Genomic DNA, 26,381 nt, shown 5'->3' with positions numbered 1-26,381 from the left:
GCGAGTAGTGGAGGTGTGGGGATGGCCATAGCGAGGTGTTTGTCCTCATTGATGACATGTTGAAGGCTGCGGAGAACATGGCGTAGTTTCTCCGCTCCGGGGAAGTACTGGACGACAAAGGGTACTCTGTTGGTTGCGTCCCGTGTTAGTCTCCTGAGGAGGTCTATGCGATTTTTTGCTGTGGCCCGTCGGAACTGTCGATCGATGAGTCGAGCGTCATATCCCGTTCTTACTAGGGCGTCTTTCAGCGTCTGTAGGTGTCCATCGCGTTCCTCCTCGTCTGAGCAGACCCTGTGTATTCGCAGGGCCTGTCCATAGGGGATGGCCTCTTTGACGTGGTTAGGGTGGAAGCTGGAAAAGTGGAGCATCGTGAGGTTGTCCGTGGGCTTGCGGTAGAGTGAGGTGCTGAGGTGCCCGTCTTTGATGGAGATTCGTGTGTCCAAGAAAGAAACTGATTCTGAGGAGTAGTCCATGGTGAGCTTGATGGTGGGATGGAACTTGTTGATGTTATCGTGTAGTCTCTTTAGTGATTCCTTGCCGTGGGTCCATAGAAAGAAAATGTCGTCGATGTATCTGGTGTATAGTGTTGGTTGGAGGTCTTGTGCAGTGAAGAAGTCCTGCTCGAACTTGTGCATGAAAATGTTGGCGTATTGGGGTGCGAATTTGGTCCCCATGGCTGTTCCGTGTGTTTGGGTAAAGAACTGGTTATCGAAGGTGAAGACATTGTGATCCAGGATGAAGCGGATGAGTTGTAGGATGGCTTCCGGAGATTGGCTGTTGTTGGTGTTGAGTATTGATGCTGTCGCAGCGATGCCGTCATCGTGGGGGATACTGGTGTATAGTGCCGAGACGTCCATCGTGGTGAGAAGTGTTCCTGGTTCAACTGGTCCGTGGGTACTGAGTTTTTGTAGGAAGTCTGTAGTGTCACGACAGAAGCTGGGGGTTCCCTGTACGATGGGTTTCAGGATGCCCTCGATGTATCCAGAGAGGTTCTCACACAGGGTTCCGTTGCCTGATACGATGGGACGTCCGGGTGTGTTGGCTTTGTGTATTTTTGGGAGGCAGTAGAAGTCTCCCACGCGGGGATTACGTGGGATGAGAATGCGTAGGATGCTTTGAAGGTCTGGATCGAAGGTCTTGATCAGTTTGTTGAGCTGGTGGGTGTGTTCTTTGGTCGGATCTGCGGGTAACCGTCTGTAGTGTTCCTGGTTGTCCAGTTGTCGGTATGCTTCTTCGACGATCCGGAACAGCAGACAGAGGGATCCGCGGTACAGCAACCGAAGAGGAAAGAGTCAAACTGGACTCCTCCGGAGGGTCGCTGCCCTCAGCTGGACATGTATGCTCAAGCTGTCAGGAAATGCGTCAATGCCAGATTCATCAGCCGCACTCAGAAGACAGTCCAGAATGTCACCCGAGCACAACGCAACGCCATCAACGCTCTCAAGACCAACCGCAACATCGTCATCAAACCAGCGGACAAAGGAGGAGCCATAGTCATACAGAACAGAACAGACTATTGCAAAGAAGCATACCGACAACTGGACAACCAGGAACACTACAGACGGTTACCCGCAGATCCGACCAAAGAACACACCCACCAGCTCAACAAACTGATCAAGACCTTCGATCCAGACCTTCAAAGCATCCTACGCATTCTCATCCCACGTAATCCCCGCGTGGGAGACTTCTACTGCCTCCCAAAAATACACAAAGCCAACACACCCGGACGTCCCATCGTATCAGGCAACGGAACCCTGTGTGAGAACCTCTCTGGATACATCGAGGGCATCCTGAAACCCATCGTACAGGGAACCCCCAGCTTCTGTCGTGACACTACAGACTTCCTACAAAAACTCAGTACCCACGGACCAGTTGAACCAGGAACACTTCTCACCACGATGGACGTCTCGGCACTATACACCAGTATCCCCCACGATGACGGCATCGCTGCGACAGCATCAATACTCAACACCAACAACAGCCAATCTCCGGAAGCCATCCTACAACTCATCCGCTTCATCCTGGATCACAATGTCTTCACCTTCGATAACCAGTTCTTTACCCAAACACACGGAACAGCCATGGGGACCAAATTCGCACCCCAATACGCCAACATTTTCATGCACAAGTTCGAGCAGGACTTCTTCACTGCACAAGACCTCCAACCAACACTATACACCAGATACATCGACGACATTTTCTTTCTATGGACCCACGGCAAGGAATCACTAAAGAGACTACACGATAACATCAACAAGTTCCATCCCACCATCAAGCTCACCATGGACTACTCCTCAGAATCAGTTTCTTTCTTGGACACACGAATCTCCATCAAAGACGGGCACCTCAGCACCTCACTCTACCGCAAGCCCACGGACAACCTCACGATGCTCCACTTTTCCAGCTTCCACCCTAACCACGTCAAAGAGGCCATCCCCTATGGACAGGCCCTGCGAATACACAGGGTCTGCTCAGACGAGGAGGAACGCGATGGACACCTACAGACGCTGAAAGACGCCCTAGTAAGAACGGGATATGACGCTCGACTCATCGATCGACAGTTCCGACGGGCCACAGCAAAAAATCGCATAGACCTCCTCAGGAGACTAACACGGGACGCAACCAACAGAGTACCCTTTGTCGTCCAGTACTTCCCCGGAGCGGAGAAACTACGCCATGTTCTCCGCAGCCTTCAACATGTCATCAATGAGGACAAACACCTCGCTATGGCCATCCCCACACCTCCACTACTCGCCTTTAAACAGCCACCCAACCTCAAACAGACCATCGTTCGCAGCAAACTACCTAGCTTTCAAGAGAACAGCGTCCACGACGCCACACAACCCTGCCACGGTAACCTCTGCAAGACATGCCAGATCATCGACACAGATACCACCATCACACGAGATGACACCACCCACCAGGTGCATGGTTCATACTCCTGTGACTCAGCCAACGTTGTCTACCTCATACGTTGCAGGAAAGGATGCCCCAGAGCATGGTACATTGGCGAGACCATGCAGACGCTGCGACAACGGATGAACGGACACCGCGCAACAATCGCCAAACAGGAGGGTTCCCTCCCAGTCGGGGAACACTTCAGCAGTCATGGACATTCATCCACCGACCTTCGGGTAAGCGTACTCCAAGGCGGCCTTCGAGACACACGACAACGCAAAATCGTCGAGCAGAAATTGATAGCCAAGTTCCGCACCCATGAGGACGGCCTCAACCGGGATCTTGGGTTCATGTCACGCTACACGTTACCCCACCAGCGAACAAATGTTATCTGTTTTTAATATAATGGGTCATTTGCTGGCTCTCTCTGCCTTCCGGATGTTTCTGCCTCTCTCTCTGTTTTTTTTTTCTCTTTTTTTTCCCTGTTTGTTTTTTTATTGAATGTGTATTCGGAGGTTCTGCAGGTAACACCTCTCTGTCTGAACACGGTGATTGCCTTGGCAACGGGCAGTTGCAGGGGCAGTCTGTAAACACCATTTATTATTGTTCAATATGTATAAATGCGTAGGCTTCAAGGAGATCTTGAAACATTTGCCTGAGGAAGGAGAAAATCTCCGAAAGCTTGTGAATTTAAAATAAAATTGCTGGACTATAACTTGGTGTTGTAAAATTGTTTACAATTGTAAATATTCATGTGTAATCTATTTACTGTGACATAGTTGAGATATGGTTTAAATTCACATCAAAATGAGCAGTACGTTTCTTCTGCTTTCAAAATATGTACTTTAAATAGAATTTACAGAATGTAAAGTTCAACAAAATATACCAATCCCATACAGTAGACATAATTGAAAAGGTGGGTTTGTCAGTAATGTGCTCTCAAAATTATTAATGGGTATAATCTCATTTCAGATGATATTGTAGTTATTGTGTTTGTGTTCAAAGAGCTGGGCTTTTCAAAAACAAGTGATCAATAATAAAGGTTTATTTTTGTTAGTGATGCCTTAATTTTGTTCCTATGAATTATTTTACCTGAAGTGTGCACTACCTGATTAAATGGTCTCTAGAGAAAGGGCAAGTATTTTGCCAGCTTGACGATTGATTCTGGATTAATTTCAGCTCTTACTTATCAGTGATGGTGCAGGCTTATTTTGAGCTGACAGCAGTGACCTTATCAAAGAGTAATGTAGTCAGACCTGGATTATATTCCATTTTTGCTGGTAGGGTACAGTATTTGTGTAGAGGCATAGTAAGCTTCTTTGACAGCAAAAATATGAAGATACAAAATAGGTTTGTACCGTAAAAGCAAAATGTGTAACAACACCTTGCATTTATAGAGTGCCTTTAATGTAGTAAAATGTCCCAAGGCGCTTCACAGGAGCGTTATCAAACAAAGTTTGACACGAGATATTAGTCTGGTGAGCAAAAGCTTGGGTCAAAGAGGTAGGTTTTAAGGAACGTCTTAAAGGAGGAGAGAGAGGGTTAGGGAGGGAATTCCAGAGCTTAGGGCCTAGGCAGCTGAAGGCACAGCCGCCAATGGTGGAGCGATTAAAATCAGTGATTTGCAAGTGGCCAGAATCGGAGGAATGCAGAGATTTTGGATGGTTGTCGGACGTCACAAAGATAGGGAGGGGCGAGGCCATGGAGGGATTTGAAAACAAAGATGTGAATTTTAAAATCAAGGTGTTGCTGGACCGGGAGCCAATGTAGGTCAGCGAGCACAAGGGTGATGGGTGAACAAGAATGTTTATGGTGCAACGAAAATTTTTCAGATTTGTGTGAAATTTTTGATTCACTTTTTTTCTTTCTACTCGCGGAGAATTAAATTTATTGATTTTTTTTTTAATTTGAAGATTTGTTGCTGCGTTAGTAATACTGAGCTCTGGTCTGCTGTAGTACAAAACCTCAAGCAAAAGTTCTGAAGCTTCTCACAGAAGGGATTAATTCAAGCAAAAAATTTAATTCAGAAGGGTAATATATGTGAAATCCATAAAGAGCTAAATATGAGAAAATTGTATTCACACCACAATTTCAATAAATATTGCAAAAGGTTTGAACTTTGCCACTTTTCCATCAATGCTTTATAAAGCATACTGCTCATCTGGTGAGATTGACTTCCACCTTACAACTTTTTCAATTTGTTATGGAGTTTCAAGATTTTTTTTTAATTAAGTGATCAGTTTACTTTAATTTGTGCAGTTTATTTATTGCATTTGCATTTATATAGATTGTAAAGTCAAGCGTGCTAGTCTAAGTGCTCTAACCATTCAATATCTGAGTGAAGAACATTGTGCAAGTCCATTAGGGAACCAGGCAGCCTTTGCCGATGGGTGCAGCCTGCAAGTATGTGGCCTACATCTTCTAACTGGCTGCGGCAGCAAAGTGGGGAGTCACGAAAGCCCCACTTATAGTTATTTGCAGCACATCTGATCATTCCACATCTGGAGGGATTGAGCTTTACCCACAGATGTGGTGTGGAAGGTCAAAACCAAGGAGCTGCACTGTTGGATCTGTCACTAAATAGGTATTGGCAATATTTGGAGCTTGTTCTTGCCACCTATTATGGCCTCTGGAGATGACATCTAATTTCTCAGAGGTATTGTCCAATCGGAGTGCCTAGATGGTGGCTTGGTGGAAGAAACACATCTTTAAACAGGGGTAAATGTGACATGTTTTACGCCTTAAAAAGCAGATTTACCTGAATTTATGCAGTGGTGGCCGACTACCAAATGTGCTTAATCTAGTGGGATCTCCACAAATCCAATTGTCACAATAAATAGAAGTGGGTGGTATCCTCCACACCCACTCAGCAGCATAATCTGAGGAAAACTAATCGTAGGTAAGGTATTCCTTATTGTTTGGACATAATTTATCCTGTACGTGCCTCACATGACCTGTAGAGTCCCATTCTGCACTCTTCCCTAATTTGGAGGGTTTGGATTTTAATTTTGATGGCCTGTTACTTTTGTTATTTAGCCTTAGCATACTTTACAGTCCGTGTCTGTCAAAATAAGCTGGAGATTGGTATATGAACGTAGCTTTATCCAATGTGGGATTGGTGATAGTCACATGACTCTCATACTGGTTTAGAGTATTACAGAAAACAAACTTTTTGAACCATTTGCACCCCCCCTCCTCCCCAACTGTTTGGCTTTGATTTGTTAATTTTTGCTGTGTATTTGTGCCCACTCCCCCAAAAAAACCTCACCACAAGCTGTTCCACTTCTTAGTTCCATAAAACGTGGATGAGGTAGTCTCCTACAATGAGAACATTTTGCTACTGATTACTATCTTGTTTTGCTCAGCAACATCTGGGACTGTCACTACCGCTGACCACTTTAATATTGATTGTAACATAGCAAGTTGTGCACTTTTTTATCTTTTGAAAATGGTTTAAAGTTCACTTGCAGCTTGTGTCTGACTTTATCTTTGATGTGCCATGAATCAGAAGTATCGAACTGCAGATGTTCCCACTTTAATGCAGAGGAAGCACTGCTGGATCTAGGAATGGGAAATGAGCCAGAACAGCTAAGAGAAGTAAGTGTAGGGGAACATCTAGGTAATGGTGATCACAACATAATAAGGTTTAAGATAAAGATTGAGAAGGACATAAGTAAGACCAAAGGCCAAAGTAATGAATTAGAAAAAAGCTGATTTTGAGGGGATGAGAATGGAACTAGGAAAAATAAACTGGAAAAATTTACTGACAAAAGAAATAGAACAGCAGTGGGAAACATTTAAAACGGTGATCAATAGAGTCCAGGAGAAATATATCCCACTAAAAAGCAAGAACATACTAACCAGTAATGACACACCATGGATGAATACAGAAATAAGAGCAAAATTGAAATTAAAGAATTAGGCATTCACTTGACAGCAAAGGAGAGGATGACAAAAGGGAATACGAAAAGATTAGGAAAGAAGTCAAAAAAACAATGAGGAAGGCAAAAACAAACCACAAAATTAAATTATCAAGTAATATCAAAAAAATAGTGAAGTATTCTACAGACACATAAATAAGAAAAATCAGGATAGGGATAGGGCCACTAAGGGATACACACGATTAACTCATAGGCAATGACAGAAATATTAAATTACTTTGCTTCAGTATTTACCAGGGAGACTAATATGGTGGGCATGATATTAGAAGAAGAGATCAAAAAAGATGTAAAGACATCTAAGATAGAAAGGGGGGAGATAATTGATAAACTAATCAGACTTCGAGAGGATAAAACCACAGGTCCGGATGGATTGCAGCTGCACAAACTAAAAGAAGTTAGGGAAGAGATAGCAGAGGCACTATTACATCTATATAAAAATTCATTAGAAAAGGGAATAGTGCCAGAGTTCTGGTGGACAGCTAATGTGATTCCTATATTTAAAAAGGGAAATAGAACAAGTCTAGGGAACTATAGACCAATCAGCTTAATATCAGTGGTAAGAAAGATAATGGAATCCTTACTCAAAGATGTAATAAAGAATAGTCAGCGCGGATTTCAAAAGAGAAGGTCATGCTTGACCAACCTTATTGAATTATTTGAAGCAGTAACAGAAAGTGTAGATAAGGGCAAGCAGTGGATGTAATATATTTCGATTTTCAGAAGGTCTTCGATAAGGTACCGCATTGTAAACTCGTGACCAAGGTCAGAGCATGTGGAGTCGGGACAAGTAGCAGAATGGATAGCATGCTGGCTACAAAACAAAACAGAAAGTAGGGGTTAAAGGTAGTTACTCAAAAGATGGGAAATGGTGTTCCACAAGGATCGGTGCTGGGACCACTGTTGTTCACTATATATATATATATATATATATATATATACTTCACTATATATATATATATATATATATATATATACAATTTGGACTCGGGAACCGGCAGTATGATTTCAAAATTTGCAGACAATGCCAAACTGAGGAGGACTGTAACGATACAGGAAGACATTAATAAACTTGCATAATGGGTGTGCAATTGGCAAGTGAATTTCAATATAGATAGGTGTGAGGTGGTACATTTTGGTAGGAATAATAAGAAGGCGACATACTCCTTGGAGGCTAAACAAGGCTAGAGGAGCAGAGGAATTCAGGTGTACAGATACACAAATCTCTATAAGTAGTGACGCAGATTAATGAAACCATTTTAAAAAAGTAAACAAAGCACTGGGGTTCATTTATAGAGGTATAGAATTGAAAAATAGAGAAGTTATGCCATACTTGTACAGAACCTTGGTTAGACCACACTTGGAGTACTGCAAACAGTTCTGGTCTCCACACTATAAAAAGGATATAGAGACAATGGAGAAGGTGCAAAAAAAAATTATTAGGATGATACCAGAAATGAGAGATTATACCTATCAGGAAAGATTAAATAGGCTGGGGCTCTTTTCTGTAGAGAAGAGAAGACTGAGGGGTGACCTGATAGAGGTCTTTAAGATTATGAAAGGGTTTGATAGGGTAGACGGAGATGATGTTTCCACTTGTGGAGGGGACCAGAACTAGGGGCCATAAAGATAAGATCACTAACAAATCCAATATGGAATTCAGGAGAAACTTCTTCACCCAGAGAGTGGTTTGAATGTGGAACTCGCTACCACAAGGAGTAATTGAGTCGACTGGTATAGAAGCATTTAAGTTTGCAGTACTCCAAGTGTGGTCTAACCAAGGTTCTGTACAAGTATGGCATAACTTCTCTGCTTTTCAATTCTATACCTCTAGATAAACACATGGGGGAGAAGGGAATAGAAGGATATGTTGATAGGGTTAGACGAAGAAGGGTGGGAGGAGGTTCATGTGGAGCATAAACATAGGCATGGACCTATTGGCCGGATGGCCTGTTTCTGTGCTGTACATTCTTTGTAATTCTTGTAGTCTACACTTTTTATTGATTTTTGTTTTAGTTGCTTTTCCTAAGTTGTGTGTGTACATTCTTTTGAAGGTTAGTTGATTACATTTTTATGGCAGATTTCCACATCTTTTTTAGCAGGTGTAGGTTCGTCATTGTAATCTGGGAGCAAAGAATTATGGTATAAAATACATCCTTTACTAAAACCATTGTTGAGTTATTAATATTAGTATTGGGTGCTAACCCTTTCAAGAGAAGTAATGAAATACTAAACACAGTGGAACCTCCATCATTCATCATAATCAAGGCTTGAACCTTCCCCAACCCACTAGATTGAGGGTTGAATTATGAGGGCAAGTTGCATAAACTTGGCTTGTATTCCCTTGAATTTAGAAGGTTGAAAGCTGATATAATTGAGGTGTTTTAAATGATAAAAGGCATCGATAGGGTTGATAAACTGAATTCAGTTATCAAACTCCCATGGTGGGATTTGAACTCACATTCTCTGAGTTATAAGTTCAGGCCTCTAGATTACTAGTCCAGTAACATAACCATTACACTACAGTACCCTGTTGTTATTATTTGAGGAATAGGAATATTAGGGCCTTGTGAATGCTACATAACAATTGGCAGTTCTGTTTGAAGTCACTGTTTCTTGTGCTGAATAGAACTATATAGGTTTACAGCACAAAAGGATTCCGTTTGGCCATTTTGCTGGCTCTTTGCTAGAGCAATTCAAAACTAATGCATTCATCACTTTCTTCTCATAGCCCTGTCTCTTACTCTGCTTCAAAAATTTTATCCAATCTTCCCTCAAAAGATACAATGGTTTATATCTCAGCTGATAAAAGTAACAATGTAACAAAGTTGGGAATCACCAGGAGAAGAAAAAAGTGAAAATTGGAGATGTTACAAACAAAAGATGTTGAGTTAAAATTAAAAGTCATAACTACAGTTTTATCTGACAAAGTTCACATGATTATATCCAGAACTGATGTGATAACACTTTGCATCTAATTACTTTCTTGAGCGCTGAGCAGTATCCCAGCCTGCTGAAATAGTTACTCCCACTGAAGGTTTTTGTAAGGGTTTCCGACAGCAGTTTGTGGGCCACCACTGTTTTATTTCTGGAAAATGTCATTCACAGCTCAAATCTGATACTGTTTATATCTACTACGGTACTGAATCAGTAATATCAAAATTGAATAGGAAATCTTCCAGCCAAATGCAGAGTATGGCAAACATTTAAAGAAATACTTCATAATTCTCAACGAATATACATACTATTGAGAAATAAAAACTCCAGGGAAAAGTGATCCATCCATGGCTAACTATAAAGAAGTTAAGGATAATAGATTAAAAGAAGAGGCTTATAATGTTGCCAAGAAGAGTAGTAAGCCTGAGGATTGGGAGAGTTTTAGAAACCAGCAAAGGATGACCAAAAAATTGATTAAAAAAGGAGAAAATAGAATGAGAGTAAACTAACAAGAAATATAAAAACAGATTGTAAGAGCTTCTACAAGTATGTAAAAAGGAAGAGAGTAGCAAAAGTAAACATGGGCCCCTTAGAGGCTGAGACAGGAGAAATTACAATGGGAAATCAGGAAATGGCAAATACATTAAACACATATTTTGTATCTGTCTTCACAGTAGAAGACACAAAAAACATACCAGAAATAGTGGGGAACCAAGGGTCAAATGAGAGTGAGGAACTTGAAATAATTAATATCAGTAAAGAAAAAATACTGAAGAAATTGATGGGACTAAAAGCCGACAAATCCCCTGGACCTGATGGCCTACATCCTTGGGTTCTAAAAGAGGTGGCTACAGGGATAGTGGATGCATTAGTTGTGATCTTCCAAAATTCCCTAGATTCTAGAACAGTTTCAGTGGATTGGAAGGTAGTAAATGTAACACTGCTATTCAAGAAAGGAGGGGGAGAGAAAACAGGGAACTACAGGCCAGTTACCTGACATCAGTCGTCGGGAAAATGCTGGAATCCATTAATAAGGACGTGGTAACAGGGCACTTAAATTATAATATGATTAGGCGGAGTCAACATGTTTTTATGAAAGGGAAATCGTGTTTGACAAATCTATTTGCGTTTTTTGAGGATGTAACTAGCAGGGTAGATAAAGGGAAACCAGTGGATGTAATATATTTGGATTTTCAAAAGGCATTCGATAAGGTGACACGAAAGGTTGTTACACAGATAAGGGCTCATGGGGTTGGGGATAATAGAATGGATAGAGGATTGGTTAATGGATAGAAAACAGAGAGTAGGAATAAATGGGTCATTTTCAGGTTGGCAGGCTGTAACTAGTGGGGTGCCACAAAGATCAGTGCTTGGGCCTCAGCTATTTACAATCTATATTAATGACTTAGATGAAGGGACCGAGTGTAATGTATCCAAGTTTGCTGACGATACAAAGCTAGGTGGGAAAGTAAGCTGTGAGGAGGACACAGAGTCTGCAAAGGGATATAGATAGGTTAAGTGAGTGGGCGAGAAGGTGGCAGATGGAATATAATGTGGAGAAATGTGAGGTTATTCACTTTGGTAGGAAGAATAGAAAAACAGAATATTTTTTAAATGGTGTGAAACTATTAAATGTTGGTGTTCAGAGAGATTTGGGTGTCCTTGTACACGAAACACAGAAAGTTAACATGCACGTACAGCAAACGATTAGGAAGGCAAATAGTATGTTGGCCTTTATTGCAAGGGGTTTGGAGTACGAGAGTAAGGAAGTCTCACTGCAATTGTACAGGGCTTTGGTGAGACCTCACCTGGAGTACTGTGTACAGTTTTGGTCTCCTTACCTAAGGATGGATATACTTGCCTTAGAGGCGGTGCAACGAAGGTTCACTAGATTGATTCCTGGGAGGAGAGGGTTGTCCTGTGAAGAGAGATTGAGTTGAATGGGCTTCTAAACTCCAGAGAATATAAGAATGAGAGGTGATCTCATTGAAACATAAGATTCTGAGGGGGCTTCGCAGGGAAGATGCTGAGAGGCTTTTCCCCTGGCTGGAGAGTCTAGAACTAGAGCAAATGCTCAGGATAAGGGGTCAGCCATTTAGGACTGAGATTAGAAATTTCTTCACTCAGAGGATTGTGAATCTTTGGAATTCTATACCCCAGAGGGCTGTGGATGCTCAGATGTTGAATATATTCAAGACTGAGATAGATAGATTTTTGGGCTGTAAGGGAATCAAGGGATATGGGGAACGGGCGGGAAAATGGAGTTGATGTCGAAGCTCAGCCATGATTTTATTGAATGGTGGAGCAGGCTCGAGGGGCCATATGGCCTACTCCTCCTTTTTCTTAGGTTCTTATGTATGTAAAACAGAAGTAAAATGCAGCTTTTAATGGTCAGCCTAAAGAAGCCAATTTTGCACTGTGAACGAGTCTAAATATTGCCTAGCTGTCAGTCTCTGGATGGATTTCTCTAATATATTCATTGTACAATTCAAACAGAGAAGTAAAATTTCTCTGAGATTACTTTTGATCATTAAATTACCCATTAACTACCCACCATCTGAACAGAGCTTTATTTAGATATTCTTGGCCCCCTGCCATGCAGTAAGCACTTTTATGCTGTTCTGGAACCGAGTTTAGTTGTACAATTGATCAGTGGGTTAAAGGGTTCTTCCTCCTGTTCGGCATAATTTTTGACCCCAACATTTAATCTGTAGTGTTTCCTCAATTTAAATTAGTAAATAAAGTTCAATGCAAAAAAAACCTCCACAAATAAATGTGTCAGCAGCTTCAGACATCAAAATAATGTTCTGAAAAATTATTTTGCAAATGTGCAGGATCAGTCACAATTTATTAACTACACCAATAACTTTACAATCGAGCATGACAAAGATATGAGCATGGAGAAAGGGAAAGACTGGAGAATTGAGAAGTTTTTAAAAAAATGTTTATTGTTTTCCCGTGCTACATACTTGACCACAGTATAAGTTCCCCTCCAAGTCACATACCATCCCGACTTGGAAATATATCGCTGTTCCTTCATTATCACTGGGTCAAAATCCTGGAACTCCCATTCCTAACAGCACTGTGGGAGAACCTTCACCACGTGGACTGCAGCGGTTCAAGAAGGCGGCTCACCATCACCTTCTCGAGGGCAATTAGGGATGGGCAATAAATGCTGGCCTCGCCAGCGACGCCCACATCCCATGAACGAATTTTTTAAAAAGTGCATGCAGGGGACCTATTTGCTGTTGTGTAATTATTGCATTTTAGAATTGGTTTCTTTTCTGCACCATTGCCTCTGGAAACCCCCCAAGGACCTAACCTTGGTCATCTATGCTTCTTCATCTACATACTGCCCCTTGGCAACATCATCCGAAGACATGGGGTCAGATTCCACATGTACTCTGACACCCAGCTCTACCTCAATACCACCTCTCTCGACACTTCCATTGCCTGTGTCGTCAGTCTGCTTGTCTGACATCCAGTCCCAAACAGCTCTTATCCCTTACTAGTGATTGAGAGTGGTAGTGAGAGATGTGATGGAGAAGGGGGAGGAAATAAAATTAGAGGAACTTTTTTAAAAACCTATTTAAGGGCTTGAATGTGTTCTGCTTGTCATTTTAAGTATTTTAAAGTTAATGCGATAAATTGGAGAAAAAAATAGTTGTAAAAGGATTGTTGTTAATAAAAAGGCCCTTGATATCAATGACACTGATGCAAATATGTTGGCTCCTCTACAAGTCAAGATATGTAAACCATACTGACAACACTGTACTCATACCTAATTTTGCATGATCTCCAACAACTACATTAAAGAGGAATTCACTATTTCAGTGTAAAGCCTGTTCCTTTTGCGGTTTCTATGTCTTTTCCTGTTCAAAATTTTAATTATTTTCAATGTTTTCCTTTATTTTCAGTTTAAAGTACCTGCAGCAAGCAGTGCTATCATAACAAATGGTAAGAACATGAATAAGGATTTTCTTACAGTACCACGAAAGATGGGTGGTTATTTGTCACTTTGCTCCTCTTCAAAAATGTTATAGCCAAACACTGACAGATCCTAAACTCCGAATAATTACAATGCAGTGAATGTTCAACCGTCTGAAATGGGATTGTGCAGCATTTTAAAATTCAGCTTGTAAACTAGCATTGCTGTTGATATTTTTATTTATTACTGCAGTCTTTCATTAGATACTCAAGATACACTACAGTACTGTGGGTGCATTGAGAATGATGGCTTTAATGCATGAGAAATCTTTTTTCTACTTAGATATGATTTTTGGAAATTGGTACAATGGGACATTCCTTTGGAATACATCTAATAGAAGGACATGCTGATACAGACATTAAAGTTATGTTTTGATTACTTAAAACTTGGCTATTGAATTGCTAGAGAATTTTAAATGTTTTAAATACCTGTATGCTCGCTTTTCCTGTCATCCGTCAAGATTGACCTGATGCTTGTTCCCAGCATTCAGCAAATGGAGGTTGTCAGAAAAGAAAATTATATGGGTATTGAAACCAATTGCTTAAAAGCTATCTAAATGCAGTGGTGGTTTTAACAAAAAACATGCATGGTAATTTTACAGATGTTGTATCATTTCAATATGTGCACTCTCAAACTGCAACCGTTTTCAGTGTAATTCAGTTATATTACCATGTACTGTCATTTCAGAAGACAGGTTGCAAATGTTCTCTATTTGTTGTCTTTTTCCTGGAGTTATAATGGTTTACGGTGAATTTATTTCATTGCAGATGGAATAGGGATCAACCCTGCTCAAACTGCAGGTGAGTAAAATGATTTAAATTGATAATGAGAATCTTTTGGGGCATCATAGTTGATTCCACCAGTTTTATAATGGAATGCATATGATTTCTTGAGTAGCTTCCAAACCACTACATTACTAATGTAAAAATTTGTGCCATATATATAAAAAAATAATTGAATGCTTAATAGAGTAGGATCATGAGATTGTCTTTAACACTAAGAATGATTTTCCTCTGGAGACATTCCTAAGGGCCTTATTACAATATTTTCCTGACCGTTGTATTGTGCATGTCAATTGTAATTTTAATGACATATTTTCCGTATCATTACTCCACAGATATCAGTGAGTTATAGAATTTTAGTTTTATGTATTCTATTTGACCAATTAAAATTTGAAATAAACTTGATGTACAAAATACATTTTGCATACATGAGGCGACTGGTTGCATCTGAAATTCACAGCACCATTTTCTCCAACATCTTTAAAATCACCTTAGCAGAGCTAAATTGTGAAATTAACTGGACGATTTCACAACACAGTATTGAATCTAGTGCAGTAGTCATGCTGCAGGTATTATCTGACACTGGTGCATTATCAATTTATACTGCCCTCCTCTAACCACACTCTAATCAGGGGGGAAGTTTCTGAATTTTAGAAAACAGCTGACAGCCTTTTCTAAGATTCAAAATGTTTTTTAAAAAAAAACAAAAATTAAAAAATTGGCACTGCACCCTTTAAGAGTGTAACTGCAACCAGTGGAAAGCTGAAAGTACTGGATGACTGTCTTGTCTCCTCCAAATGGTCTTGCATCCGACACCAGTTTGGCTGCAGTTACACTGCTCATCTCATGTTACTACAATGACATAAAATGTGCACTATAATTGCATTGTATGATGAAGCATAGGGACAGGAGTAGACCATTCAGCCCCTCGAGCCTGTTCCTCTATTCAGTTAGATCATGGCTGATCTGTAGCTTAACTCCATCTACTTGCCTTGATTCCGTAACCCTTAATAGAATTTTTTTTAGGTAAGGGTATTATGAAATTCTTAGTTATGAAATTTTCAATTGACCTAGCCTCAACAGCTTTTTGGGGGAGAGAGTTCCAGATTTCCACTACCCTTTGCGTGAAGAAGTGCTTTCTGACATCACCCCTGAGCGGCCTAGCTCTAATTTTAAGGTTATTCCCCCTTGTTCTGGACTCTCCCACCAGAGGAAATAGTTTCTCTCTATCTACCCTATCAAATCCTTTAATCATCTTAAACTCTTCAATTAGATCACCCCTCAATCTTCTATATTCAAGGGAATACAAGCCTAGTTTATATAACCTGTCCTCATAACTTAACCCTTTTAGCCCCGGTATCATTCTGGTGAATCTGGGCTGCACCTCCTCCAAAGCCAATATATCCTTCCTGAGGTGCAGTGCCTGGAACTCAGTGCAGTACTCCAGATGGAGTCGAACCAGAGCTCTGTAAAGCTGTGACATAACTTCCACCCCTTTGTATCCCAGCCCTCGAGATAAAGGCCAAAATTCCATTAGCCTTTTTAATTATTTTTTCACCTGTCCACTAGCTTTTAGTGATTTCTGTACTCGGACCCCTAAATCTCTCTGCACATCCACAGTTTCTAGCTTCTCGCCATTCTCTGATCTATGTTTCTTGGGTCCAAAGTGGATGACCTCACACTTTACCATATTGAACTCCATCAGCCATAATTTTGCCCACTCACTTAATCTATCAATCTCCCTTTGCAACTTTCTGCTTCCCTTCACACTATTTACTGTGCCACTTAACTTAGTGTCATCAGCAAACTTAGATATACAGCTCTCTATTCCTTCATCCAAGGCATTTATAAATATAGTGAAAAGCTGAAGCCCCAGTACAGATCCCTGGGGGACACCACTAGTCACATTCTGCCAATTTGATATTTACCCATTTTCCCTACTCTCTCTCTCCTACCACCTAACCAATTCCCTATCCAAACCAATAGGTTGCCTCCAATTTCATGCATTCTCATTTTTGTTAACAATCTCTTACGTGGAACCTTGTCAAATGCCTTCTGGAAGTCCATATAAATAACATCCATAAACATAACCTCCTTATCTACCACCTTAGTTACCTCCTCAAAAAATTCAACTAGGTTCGTTGACATGAATTACCCATTATAAATCCATGCTGGCTCTCTCTGATCAGCTCATATTTGTCCAAATGCTCAGTCACTCTGTCCCGAGTAACAGATTCTAGTAACTTCCCAACAACTGATTGATGTTAGACTAATAGGCCTATAATTTCCTAGTTGATCTCTCTTACTCTTCTTAAATAGTGGAGAGACATCGGCAATTTTCCAATCCAAGGGGACAATTCCTGAATTGAGTGTGTTTTGGAAGATCATGATTAATGCATCAACAATTTCCTCACCTACTTTTAATACCCTGGGTTGGAAACCATCGGGTCCTGATGATTTGTATATCTTTAATAACAGTAGCTTCTCCATCACCATGTTTTTTTTTACTAATATTGAATCTAGTTAGTTCCCCTCCTTGATTTATTTTAAGCGATACAAAGTAACTATTTATTAAGTCTGCCATTTCCTGATTTCCAATTACAATGTTGCCTGTGTCTGTTGTTAACAGGCACACGTTACTCTTGGCCACCCTCTTTCTCTTAATATATTTGTAAAAATATTTAGTGCTGACCTTGATATCCTTCGCAAGCTTTTTCTCGTATTCCCTTTTTGCGGCTCTTTCCACTTTATTTGTATCCCTTTGCTGTTCTTTATATCTCTCCCAGTCTGCGGGATCTCTAATGTTCTTTGCCTTCGTATAAGCCCTTTCTTTTAGTTTTATACTATCTCTCACTTCCCTTGTTGACCAAGGTTGATTAGTAGAGCTCTTGCCTTTTAGGGGTATGTACAGGTATGTAATTTAACAAATACTTTTTTGAACACCTCCCACTGTTTGTCCGTAGTTTTATCCATTAATGGTTTTGCCCAGTCTGTTGTGGTCAATTTTTGCCTCATTCCTCCAAGGTTAGCCATACCTAAATTTAAAACCTTGGTTCGTGACTCACCCTTCTCCCTCTCAAACCTATTATTGAATTCTATCGTATTATGGTCACTGTTACCTAAGTGTTCCCTTACCGTTAGATTATTGACTAATTCAGGCTCATTACTCATTGTTAAATCTAAGATGGCCTGTTCTCTTGTTGGTTCAAGAACATATTGTTCCAGAAAACTGTTCCGAATACACTCGACTGTTGCCCATAGCGTTTCTACTGCCTGCTCACCCTTACTGTTTCTTTTTCTAATGCTGTAATAGTGTCCCTTATCAATATTATCACACCTCCCCCTTTTCAAATTTCCCTATCCTTTCTAAAGACCTTAAAACCTGGAATATTTATCTCCCAGTCATGCCCAGCTTGTAGCCATGTCTCAATGATGGCCACTACGTCACACCCTTTTAGTTGAATTTGCACTTCTAATTCACTTGTTATATTTCTTATGGTACGTACATTAGTGTATACAACTTTAAATTTGGCAATAGAGCCTGTCCTACCTTTATGCTCTGATAATTTAAAATGTGTGTTAAAAACATCACATTCCTTGTTTTTTTTATCATTTCTGTTGTATTTTGATCAGTTTTTTTTTATTAACTCCTATATTTTTTTCTGAACTTGAAGTATTTATATTACCGTTAACATTATTGATGACCTGGACTCTGCTCTCATTCCTTTTTCTAGTCTCTACACATTTTTTTTGTTTCTGTCTGAGCCATCTCCCTCCCGCCCCCCACCCCCCCTCCCACCTTATTGGTATAAAATCCTCTTTTAGCCAGAAAATTTTGAGCTTTGTCTTAAAGTGCAACTTTGTAGGCAGATTTATCAGTCATTGTCAGTCAAATTATTAACACTTGGCCTAGGTAATAAAAAATAAATGTAAGTAACGAAGCGATCTCTCATGACGTTGCTCCGCCATTCAATTAGATCATGGCTGATCTGTACCTCAACTCCATTTACCCGTCTTTGCTCCATATCCTTTGGTACCTTTTACGTAACAAAATTGCTTATGATATTGCTTATGTTGCTCACCATGTAGTGACCCACTCCTTTTTCTGGTGGGGATTTCAAATGGTACCGGAAACACACATCAGTTTCCCAGTTGGAACATTTAAATGAAGTCCAGATGATGTAATTTGGATTTCCACAGAATTTCCCAGAATTTATGCAGCAATGACGCCAAGTTATAATCCCACCCACAAAAAATGAATTGCTAGGTTTAATATGAAATATCAGGGTTGCTAGGGACTGTGTTGTATGTGGAAATGCATTTAAAGAGACCCGCAAGCTAGCATTGCTATATTTTGCAGCTGCTTTTCCAGCTTTTATGTCAGATTTTTTAAATTCCCCTGTCAGCATTTAGTTCCCTTTTTTGGGAATGTCCATAGAATTGGCGCAGTGAATTGTCCCTTGGCAATCTTCCTTTCTATATGTTTTTTCAGATCAACAAACACCTTTAGTCACATGAAGCAACAGAGTGATTTTACATGTTATGTTCTCCAGTATTTGAAATTCTGAGAACATTTTATTAAAGGTAACATATTTTATTAACGCTTGATTTTGTGTAAAAGTACAAGGAAAGAATTGTATCAATAGTTTTTTGTATTCAAATCTTAAGTATGAAATTAACTTAAGTGGGCACAACACAACCTATTTTAAAAATAGGCAATAATTCCTGTGACATCATTTTAATTTTAACTTTGTAGCATTTACTAAGCAGCTTTTCCTACATGTCTGCTGTTAAAATCTAAGAGAGATTCATTTTGTTTAGAAATGAACTGTTCTCAGAATTCAGATATATTAATGCTGCTTTCAGGTAGCAGTATAGAAATGCAACTCACAGCTACTAATAACCTATAGCAATTTAATCTAGATCATCAACAGACTGTGCTTACATAATACTGTTTGTTTTAGCTTGCCTTGCAGTATTAGCAGTTGAAACATTTGTATTTTATAAAGATCTATGCTCCTTTATAAGCACATAGATCCTTTTAATATTTATAACCAGTAAAGATTCAGGGTGTGAGAGATGAGTTTATCTGGTGGTTGCAAGCACAGGTCTCTGGGTTTAATATGCAATATTAACACGTCTGCATGCAAGTCAGCTGTAAGAAAAATAAATGTACAGGTTAGTTATTTTTGTTGAAGGAATGAAAATAGGTTATACAACCCTTCTCAGACAGATAAAAGCCCAACAGGTTTATAAATGAAGACTAAAATGCCACAAGTATAATCTTCTTTCATTAAATTTTAATGTACCTTTGATTTTACACCAGTGTAAATTGGGAGGCTGAGAATGTGTGGGTGCAGGACCAGCAAATGGAGATAGATGTTGGATTGATTCGAATTTTCATATTGTACCGCAGGCTGTCTTCAAGCAGTGATGAGCACAGCTGTCTGAGGCAGTGGTTTGAAAAAATAGTCGAGCCCAAACTCCAAAGAAGAAACATTTTTGAAATGTGTCTGTATAACTGTCGTGATAAGGCAGCACATAATTTAAATAAACAACTAACTTGGGGATTGCCTAGGGGCAATCGTTCTAGGGATGTACTACGTTGATGGTTCATGAATAACAGAAACCAGAAAATTAAGAGTCCAATTAAAAATTGTAGTTTTAAAAATTGTGTCACATCACTCAATCTGCTAAAGTCAGCAGCAAAATTGGAATGCTTATTTTTACATTTTGTATTCATAAAAATGTCAGAGCAACTGAAATTAGTACTAGATTTTAAAAAAAAATTAGGTTTCATCTCCCTGTATTTTTTTATTATTTTAACATATAATATTGTTGTACTTTTTAATTTCTTGTTATTGGTATTTTACTATTCACTGTCTCATAATTTGTACTTTTTTTTGAAGTAAAACATTTCAGGTCACTTAAGATTGCACATTTCCCAGTAAAGCTCACTGTTTTAGCATCGTAATCCCAAGATATATGAGAGTTGATGTTTTTACAGTTCTGTATAAATTGTACTATAGTTTTAATCTGCAAGTTAATGAAATGAATAAGATGGAACAAACTAGAATATTCTCCAAATACAATTCAACAAATACAGTTTTCTCCCCTCAACTAATATACTTAGCACTAAACATTTTAATAAGTGTATCTTTAAGTATACCAATATATTTCACTGACTGCAGCAAATTAAAAATGGTAATGATGTGGAGATGCCGGTGATGGACTGGGGTTGACAATTGTGAACAATTTTACAACACCAAGTTATAGTCCAGCAATTTTATTTTAAATTCACAAGCTTTCGGAGGCTACCTCCTTCCTCAGGTGAACGATGTCACATCATTCACCTGAGGAAGGAGGTATCCTCCGAAAGCTTGTGAATTTAAAATAAAATTGCTGGACTATAACTTGGTGTTGTAAAATTGTTTACAATTGTTTAAAAATGGTAAGTTATTGGATATCTCCAGAAGATAGCTTCTGACCTATGAGGATGCATATGCTTAATTAAATTAATACTGAAGATTAAAGCATGCAGTAGCAGTTTCGGACTCTTCAGCCATCGAGTTCCTAACTATATTAATGTACTTCTTTCTCCTGTTGAATTCTTTATAAATATCCAACTTATACCTTGTTTATACCTCGTGCAGATATATTTAAATCTTACAATGAGTCAGAGGATGTACTGTTTTATAACAATAGGGGTATTTTTGCCATGTAGGGGATAATATCAGGGCTATTAATGTACAGTGACTGAATAAATCAAATTCCGTTTTTATTAAATGGTATTCTGGGATTGTAACTGGTACTTCAGGGATTAAATTCCACAACTCTGTCCATTACTCTGTAAAAACTTACTCTGTAAATACTTATGTATTTAAGTTTTATTCCTTACCAGTTTTAAAGCAGTGCATACTTGGAATGATAGGACACAAGATCATTTATAGTTAGATATCTGATATTTAGTATTACTGGGTAGGAGGAGTATGATTATGCTGCAGTGGAGAATTTTCCTGGGTTTTAGTAGCACAGGACACAAAAAAAAGTCAGTAGGCAAATGCAGTTATATTATTTTGATATTATTTTGGGCATTAGAAATTTCAGTTACTGAGAAAATAATGGTGGAAGAAAATTTTTTCAAAAAGTGTCCTGAATTCAATAACAATTGAATGCACTGCCTGAAAGGGTGAGGTGTTTAAATGATAAAAGAATTTGATAGGGTAGATACAGAGAAGTTATTTCAGTGCAAGTTGTTGTTGATGTTTGGTGGGGGAATCCAGAACAAGAGGCACAATCTTAAAATTAGAGCTAAGCCATTCAAGAGTAAAATTAGGAAGCACTTTTTTTACACAATGGGTAGTGGAAATCTGGAATTCTCTTCCCCTCCAAAAGGTTGAGGATGCTAGGTCAATTGAAATTTTGAGAGTGACAGATTTTTATTAGGTAAAGGTATCAAGGGATATGGAACAAAGGTGGGTAAATTGAGTTAAGGTACAGATCAGCCATGATCTCATTGAATGGTGAACAGGTTCAATGGTCTGAATGGCCTACTCCTGTTCCTATGTGCTCATCATCGAGTACAAAAGTTCACATCTTTAATGATGAACAGAATGCTTATCTAATTTGGCTGCAAATGTTAGCATTGAGCACTCCTCATTCAGCTGCAGCACTGTTAAATGCAGACTAAGGTTCTTGTAACTATGTCACAGCAGTATATCTTTATCCTAATCTGAGAAGCGCATTACATACTATACCGGTGTGAATCTTCCATTTCCCTCATTAGCCATCATTATACCTTTTCGGAGCGAGCTCCTTATTTTAGAGATGGTGTTGTGCTGTGGACTTCCCAGACACATTTCATATGTGACCTTTACAGCCTGCAGGAGAGGCAATTGTTATCCAGTTTGGCTGGTTGTGAATTCCAATGCAAGGAGTGAAAGGTCCTTATTCTAAAACAATTAGGTACCCAGTTTCCTTATTCTGTTGATTTTATTACTGTGTAAAGTAATGAAAAAGGCTGAATCACAACATCAATTTCTAGATTCTGTATAATGATTGGAATCTATGGAAGTTTTAATGCCCCTAGTTATTTGAACTGAATGAAATGATTATTGAACAGAATTATATAGGTAGCATTCAGTGATTCAAGTATTACAAAATACTACCAAGTTTTCAAGGTGGTTCCTTTATCGGAATTCGAGACCCAATCAAACATTTTGCCTGACAAAGTAGGTAAGAGGAGGAAAAACAGCCACAGTTAATGTCAGTGTTTGTTATGACATTTTGTGCATGTTTATGTTGGAAAATAGTTACAAAGGCCTTGAAATTATGCCACAGGATACCAGTATACAAACGGATTAATGTCCCCTCTAAAATAGCAGAACAAAGAATCTTCTACGAGTGAATTTGTGTGCTAGTATCACACAGTATAGTTTCAAAACCAGTGTGTTCAGGTTATTTAGCACATTGAGAATAGGAAAACTTGAGCGTCTATGAAGTGACTAGCTGCTTTATTTACATTGTGTTTTTTTTTAGGACGCAGTGTATTACATAAATGTAGGAAGCATAAACAGTTTAGACAATCATGCCAGATGAACACTTTAAGAACATTCTGTATGCTTTTACTAACCAGTTTTGTTCTAATGGCTTTTTTATTTCAGGAAATATTTTCCTAAAGCATGGGTCAGAACTGCGGCTTATTCCCAGGGACCGAGTTGGAAGTCATTAACTATTTGTTACCCCAGAGCACCAACTCCTGCTGAAGAGAACAATATTTATTTTTGGAATTTTTTGCCCATGTGTCCTTACTGCTTTTAATATGCATTCCTTTAAAAACTGTAGTAGGGCTCCAAGGGTTAATTAAATGGCAGGTTTTTAAGCAGAGAAAATCTAAATTATGCATATTGGAAATTCTCAATAATACTGCTTAAAATGATATGTGCTATAATGCAATTTAAAAAAAAAGACCCAGCTCAAAAGAAATATAATCCTTAAGCAGAGTGTGCTAATACCTTAGAGTGTAGACTTTTTGGACTGTATAAGCATTATACCTACCCAAGGGATTTATCAGAAGGTATTCTTATACATAGCCTAATGTAAAATGCTTGGCATTAAGTTCTTAATGCTTAGATTTCTAAGTATTTTAACCTTGTACCATCAGTGTTTTCTGTATTCAGAAGATATGAATCCTGAAATTCATTAAAATAAAAGTAACCCGCAGAAGATACTTCATCTCTGACATTACAACCTGTGGTAGAGCAATAAGTTTTCAATGTTATATTTTACTGTTGTACATTGTGTAGGAGCTTATTTTGATAGATTATTCTTTTTGGTCAGTGTATCTCCTCTGGATAAAATGTTCTGAACCAGATGTTAGAGTGCTTAATAAGGTTTCTTTTTTGTGGCTTAAGGAATCCTTTCATTTAACTTGTTTCATTTTCATAACATTCCATCAGAGTTGCATTAATTTACTGTGAAGTGTGTGCTTGTGAGCGTGCGTGTTTGCTTATATTTCCCACTGGTGAGAGTTATAACCCAGTTGATTTTTCCTCTAGCTTGGGGCCAATTGCTCCACCACAAAGGATCAAACTTCATACCTTCCTTGTCTTTATAGTTCACCACCACACCAGATTGGTTCGTTTACCCACTGAGTCAATAGGGTTGGGGTAACATACTACTTTTAAAATTTAAAAGATCACTCTTCCTCAAAGTGTAGGATTGTAACTCGGAAGTTAAGTTTGATTCTCCAATTCATAAAACCATTAAAAAAAAAAGAGAAAAGCATGTGTCAGTTGGAGAATTTACACAGAAGGACAGCACGAACCATTCAACCACTCAGTATTGGGGTGGTTGATATTAATCTTAGTTCAACGATGGGTGGAGGGAAAAAACAAATTTTTGCAGAGCAGCAATTTTTCTACGCATTAAATAGCTGGCTCTGAGAAATATTAAGAGTAATGCAGTATAATGTGTTGCACTGTGACTGTCCAATTATAAATAAATTATACAAAAAATGAATGCTTAAGATTGCACGTCACCCAATTGCAGCATATAACAACAACAACTTGCATTTATATAATGCCGATCAAAGTAGAAAAGTCACCCAGTCTGGATGGGATGCATCCTAGGTTGCTGAGGGGAAGTAAGGTTGGAAATTGTAGAGGCTACAAAAGTAGTAGTGCACGGTTGTTTTTCAGACTGGAGGGAAGTGGTGTCCCCCAAGGTCAGTATTAGGACCATTGCTCTTTTTGATATACATTAATGACCTGGACTTGGGTATAGAGGGTATAATTTCAAAGGTTGCTGGTGACGCAAAACTCGGAAATGTAGTATACAGTGAGGAGGATAGTAACAGACTTCAAGAGGACACAGACTGGTGAAATGGACAGACACATGGCAGATGAAATATAAGGCAGAGAAGTGTGAAGTGATTCATTTTGGTAGGAAGAGTGTGGAGAGGCAATACAAACTAAATGATACAATTTTAAAGGGGGTGCAGGAATAGATACACCTGGGGGTGTACATACACAAGTCTGCGAAGGTGGCAGGGCAATTTGAGAAGGCTGTTAAAAAGGCATACAGGATCCTTGGCTTTATAAATAGAGGCATAAAGTACAAATGCAAGGAAGTTATGCTAAACCTTTATAACATACTGATTAGACCCCAGCTGAAGTAGTGTGTTCAATTCTGGGCACTACACTTTAGGAAGGATGTCAAGGCCTTAGAGAGGGTGAAGAAGAGATTTACTAGAATGGTACCAGGGATAAAAGACTTCAGTTATGTGGAGAGACTAGAGAATCTGGGGTTGTCCTCTTTAGAGCAGAGAAGGTTTAGGGAAGATTTGATAGAGGTGTTCAAAATCATGAAGGGTTTTGATAGTCAATAAGGAGAAACTGTTCCCAGTGGCAGAAGGGTCGGTAACCAGAGGAGACAGATTTAAGGTGATTGGCAAAAGAACCAGAGGCAACATGAAGAAAAAGTTTTTTACACAGTGAGTTATGATCTGGAATATACTGCCTGAAAGGGTGGTGGAAACGGATTCAGTCAGTGCCAGAGAGGTTGTTTGGCAGTAATCAAGACTCACCATGCCATTAAAATTGTACTTAGACTTGAAATGACTTGACTTAACTTTTGTTGGCAAATTTTGTTCGTATCTGCGACATCAGTAAAGGAATTTCATGCCGTTCAATACATTTGAATGTGGAGCCAGCCAGCGAGATGCTTTCTTCGCACAGGAGGAGCAGGGCATCTGGAACAGCAACTTCCGGATTTCCACATTTAACTATGTAACCCCATAGATAATGAAGCAGTCCGAGCCCGCATGCAGCAAAACCTGGACAACATCCAGGCTTGGGCTCAGAAGTGGCAAATAACATTTGTGCCAGGCAATGACCATCTCCAACAAGAGAGAGTCTAACCACCTCCCCTTGACATTCAACGGCATTACCATCGCAGAATCCCCCCACCATCAACATCCTGGGGGTCACCATTGACCAGAAACTTAACTGGACCAGTCATATAAATACTGTGACTACAAGAGCAGGTCAGAGGCTGGGTATTCTGCGGCGAGTGACTCACCTGATTCCCCAAAGCCTTTCCACCATCTACAAGGCACAAGTCAGGAGTGTGATGGAATACTCTCCACTTGCTTGGATGAGTGCAGCTCCAACAACACTCAAGAAGCTCGACACCATCCAGGACAAAGCAGCTCGCTTGATTGGCACCCCATCCACCACCCTAAACATTCACTCCCTTCACCACCAGCGCACAGTGGCTGCAGTGTGTACCATCCACAGGATGCACTGCAGCAACTCGCCAAGGCTCGACAGCACCTCC

General features: G+C 39.4%; 1 protein-coding gene across 3 annotated transcripts in view; it reads left to right on the top strand.

The window, feature by feature from the left end:
* ufm1 (ubiquitin-fold modifier 1) overlaps nucleotides 1-25,660 on the top strand; it is a 38,298-nt gene extending 12,638 nt beyond the window's left edge. For 2 of the 3 annotated variants that reach the window (XM_067985903.1, XM_067985902.1), the window contains 3 exons: nucleotides 13,691-13,730; nucleotides 14,529-14,561; nucleotides 23,207-25,660. In XM_067985903.1, coding sequence (XP_067842004.1) covers nucleotides 13,691-13,730; nucleotides 14,529-14,561; nucleotides 23,207-23,274 — 141 coding nt within the window. In that variant the 3' untranslated portion in view covers nucleotides 23,275-25,660. Of the gene's footprint in view, nucleotides 1-13,690; nucleotides 13,731-14,528; nucleotides 14,562-19,035; nucleotides 19,128-23,206 lie in introns of all 3 variants that reach the window. The other variant, XR_010963238.1, reaches the window with a different exon arrangement.
* The last annotated feature ends 721 nt before the right edge of the window (nucleotides 25,661-26,381 follow it).

This window comes from Heptranchias perlo, chromosome 6, assembly GCF_035084215.1.
Source record: "Heptranchias perlo isolate sHepPer1 chromosome 6, sHepPer1.hap1, whole genome shotgun sequence".
In the NCBI taxonomy this organism is placed as follows: domain Eukaryota; kingdom Metazoa; phylum Chordata; class Chondrichthyes; order Hexanchiformes; family Hexanchidae; genus Heptranchias; species Heptranchias perlo.
Note: the sequence above shows the minus strand (reverse complement) of the source record. Positions and strands in the feature narration are given on the sequence as shown.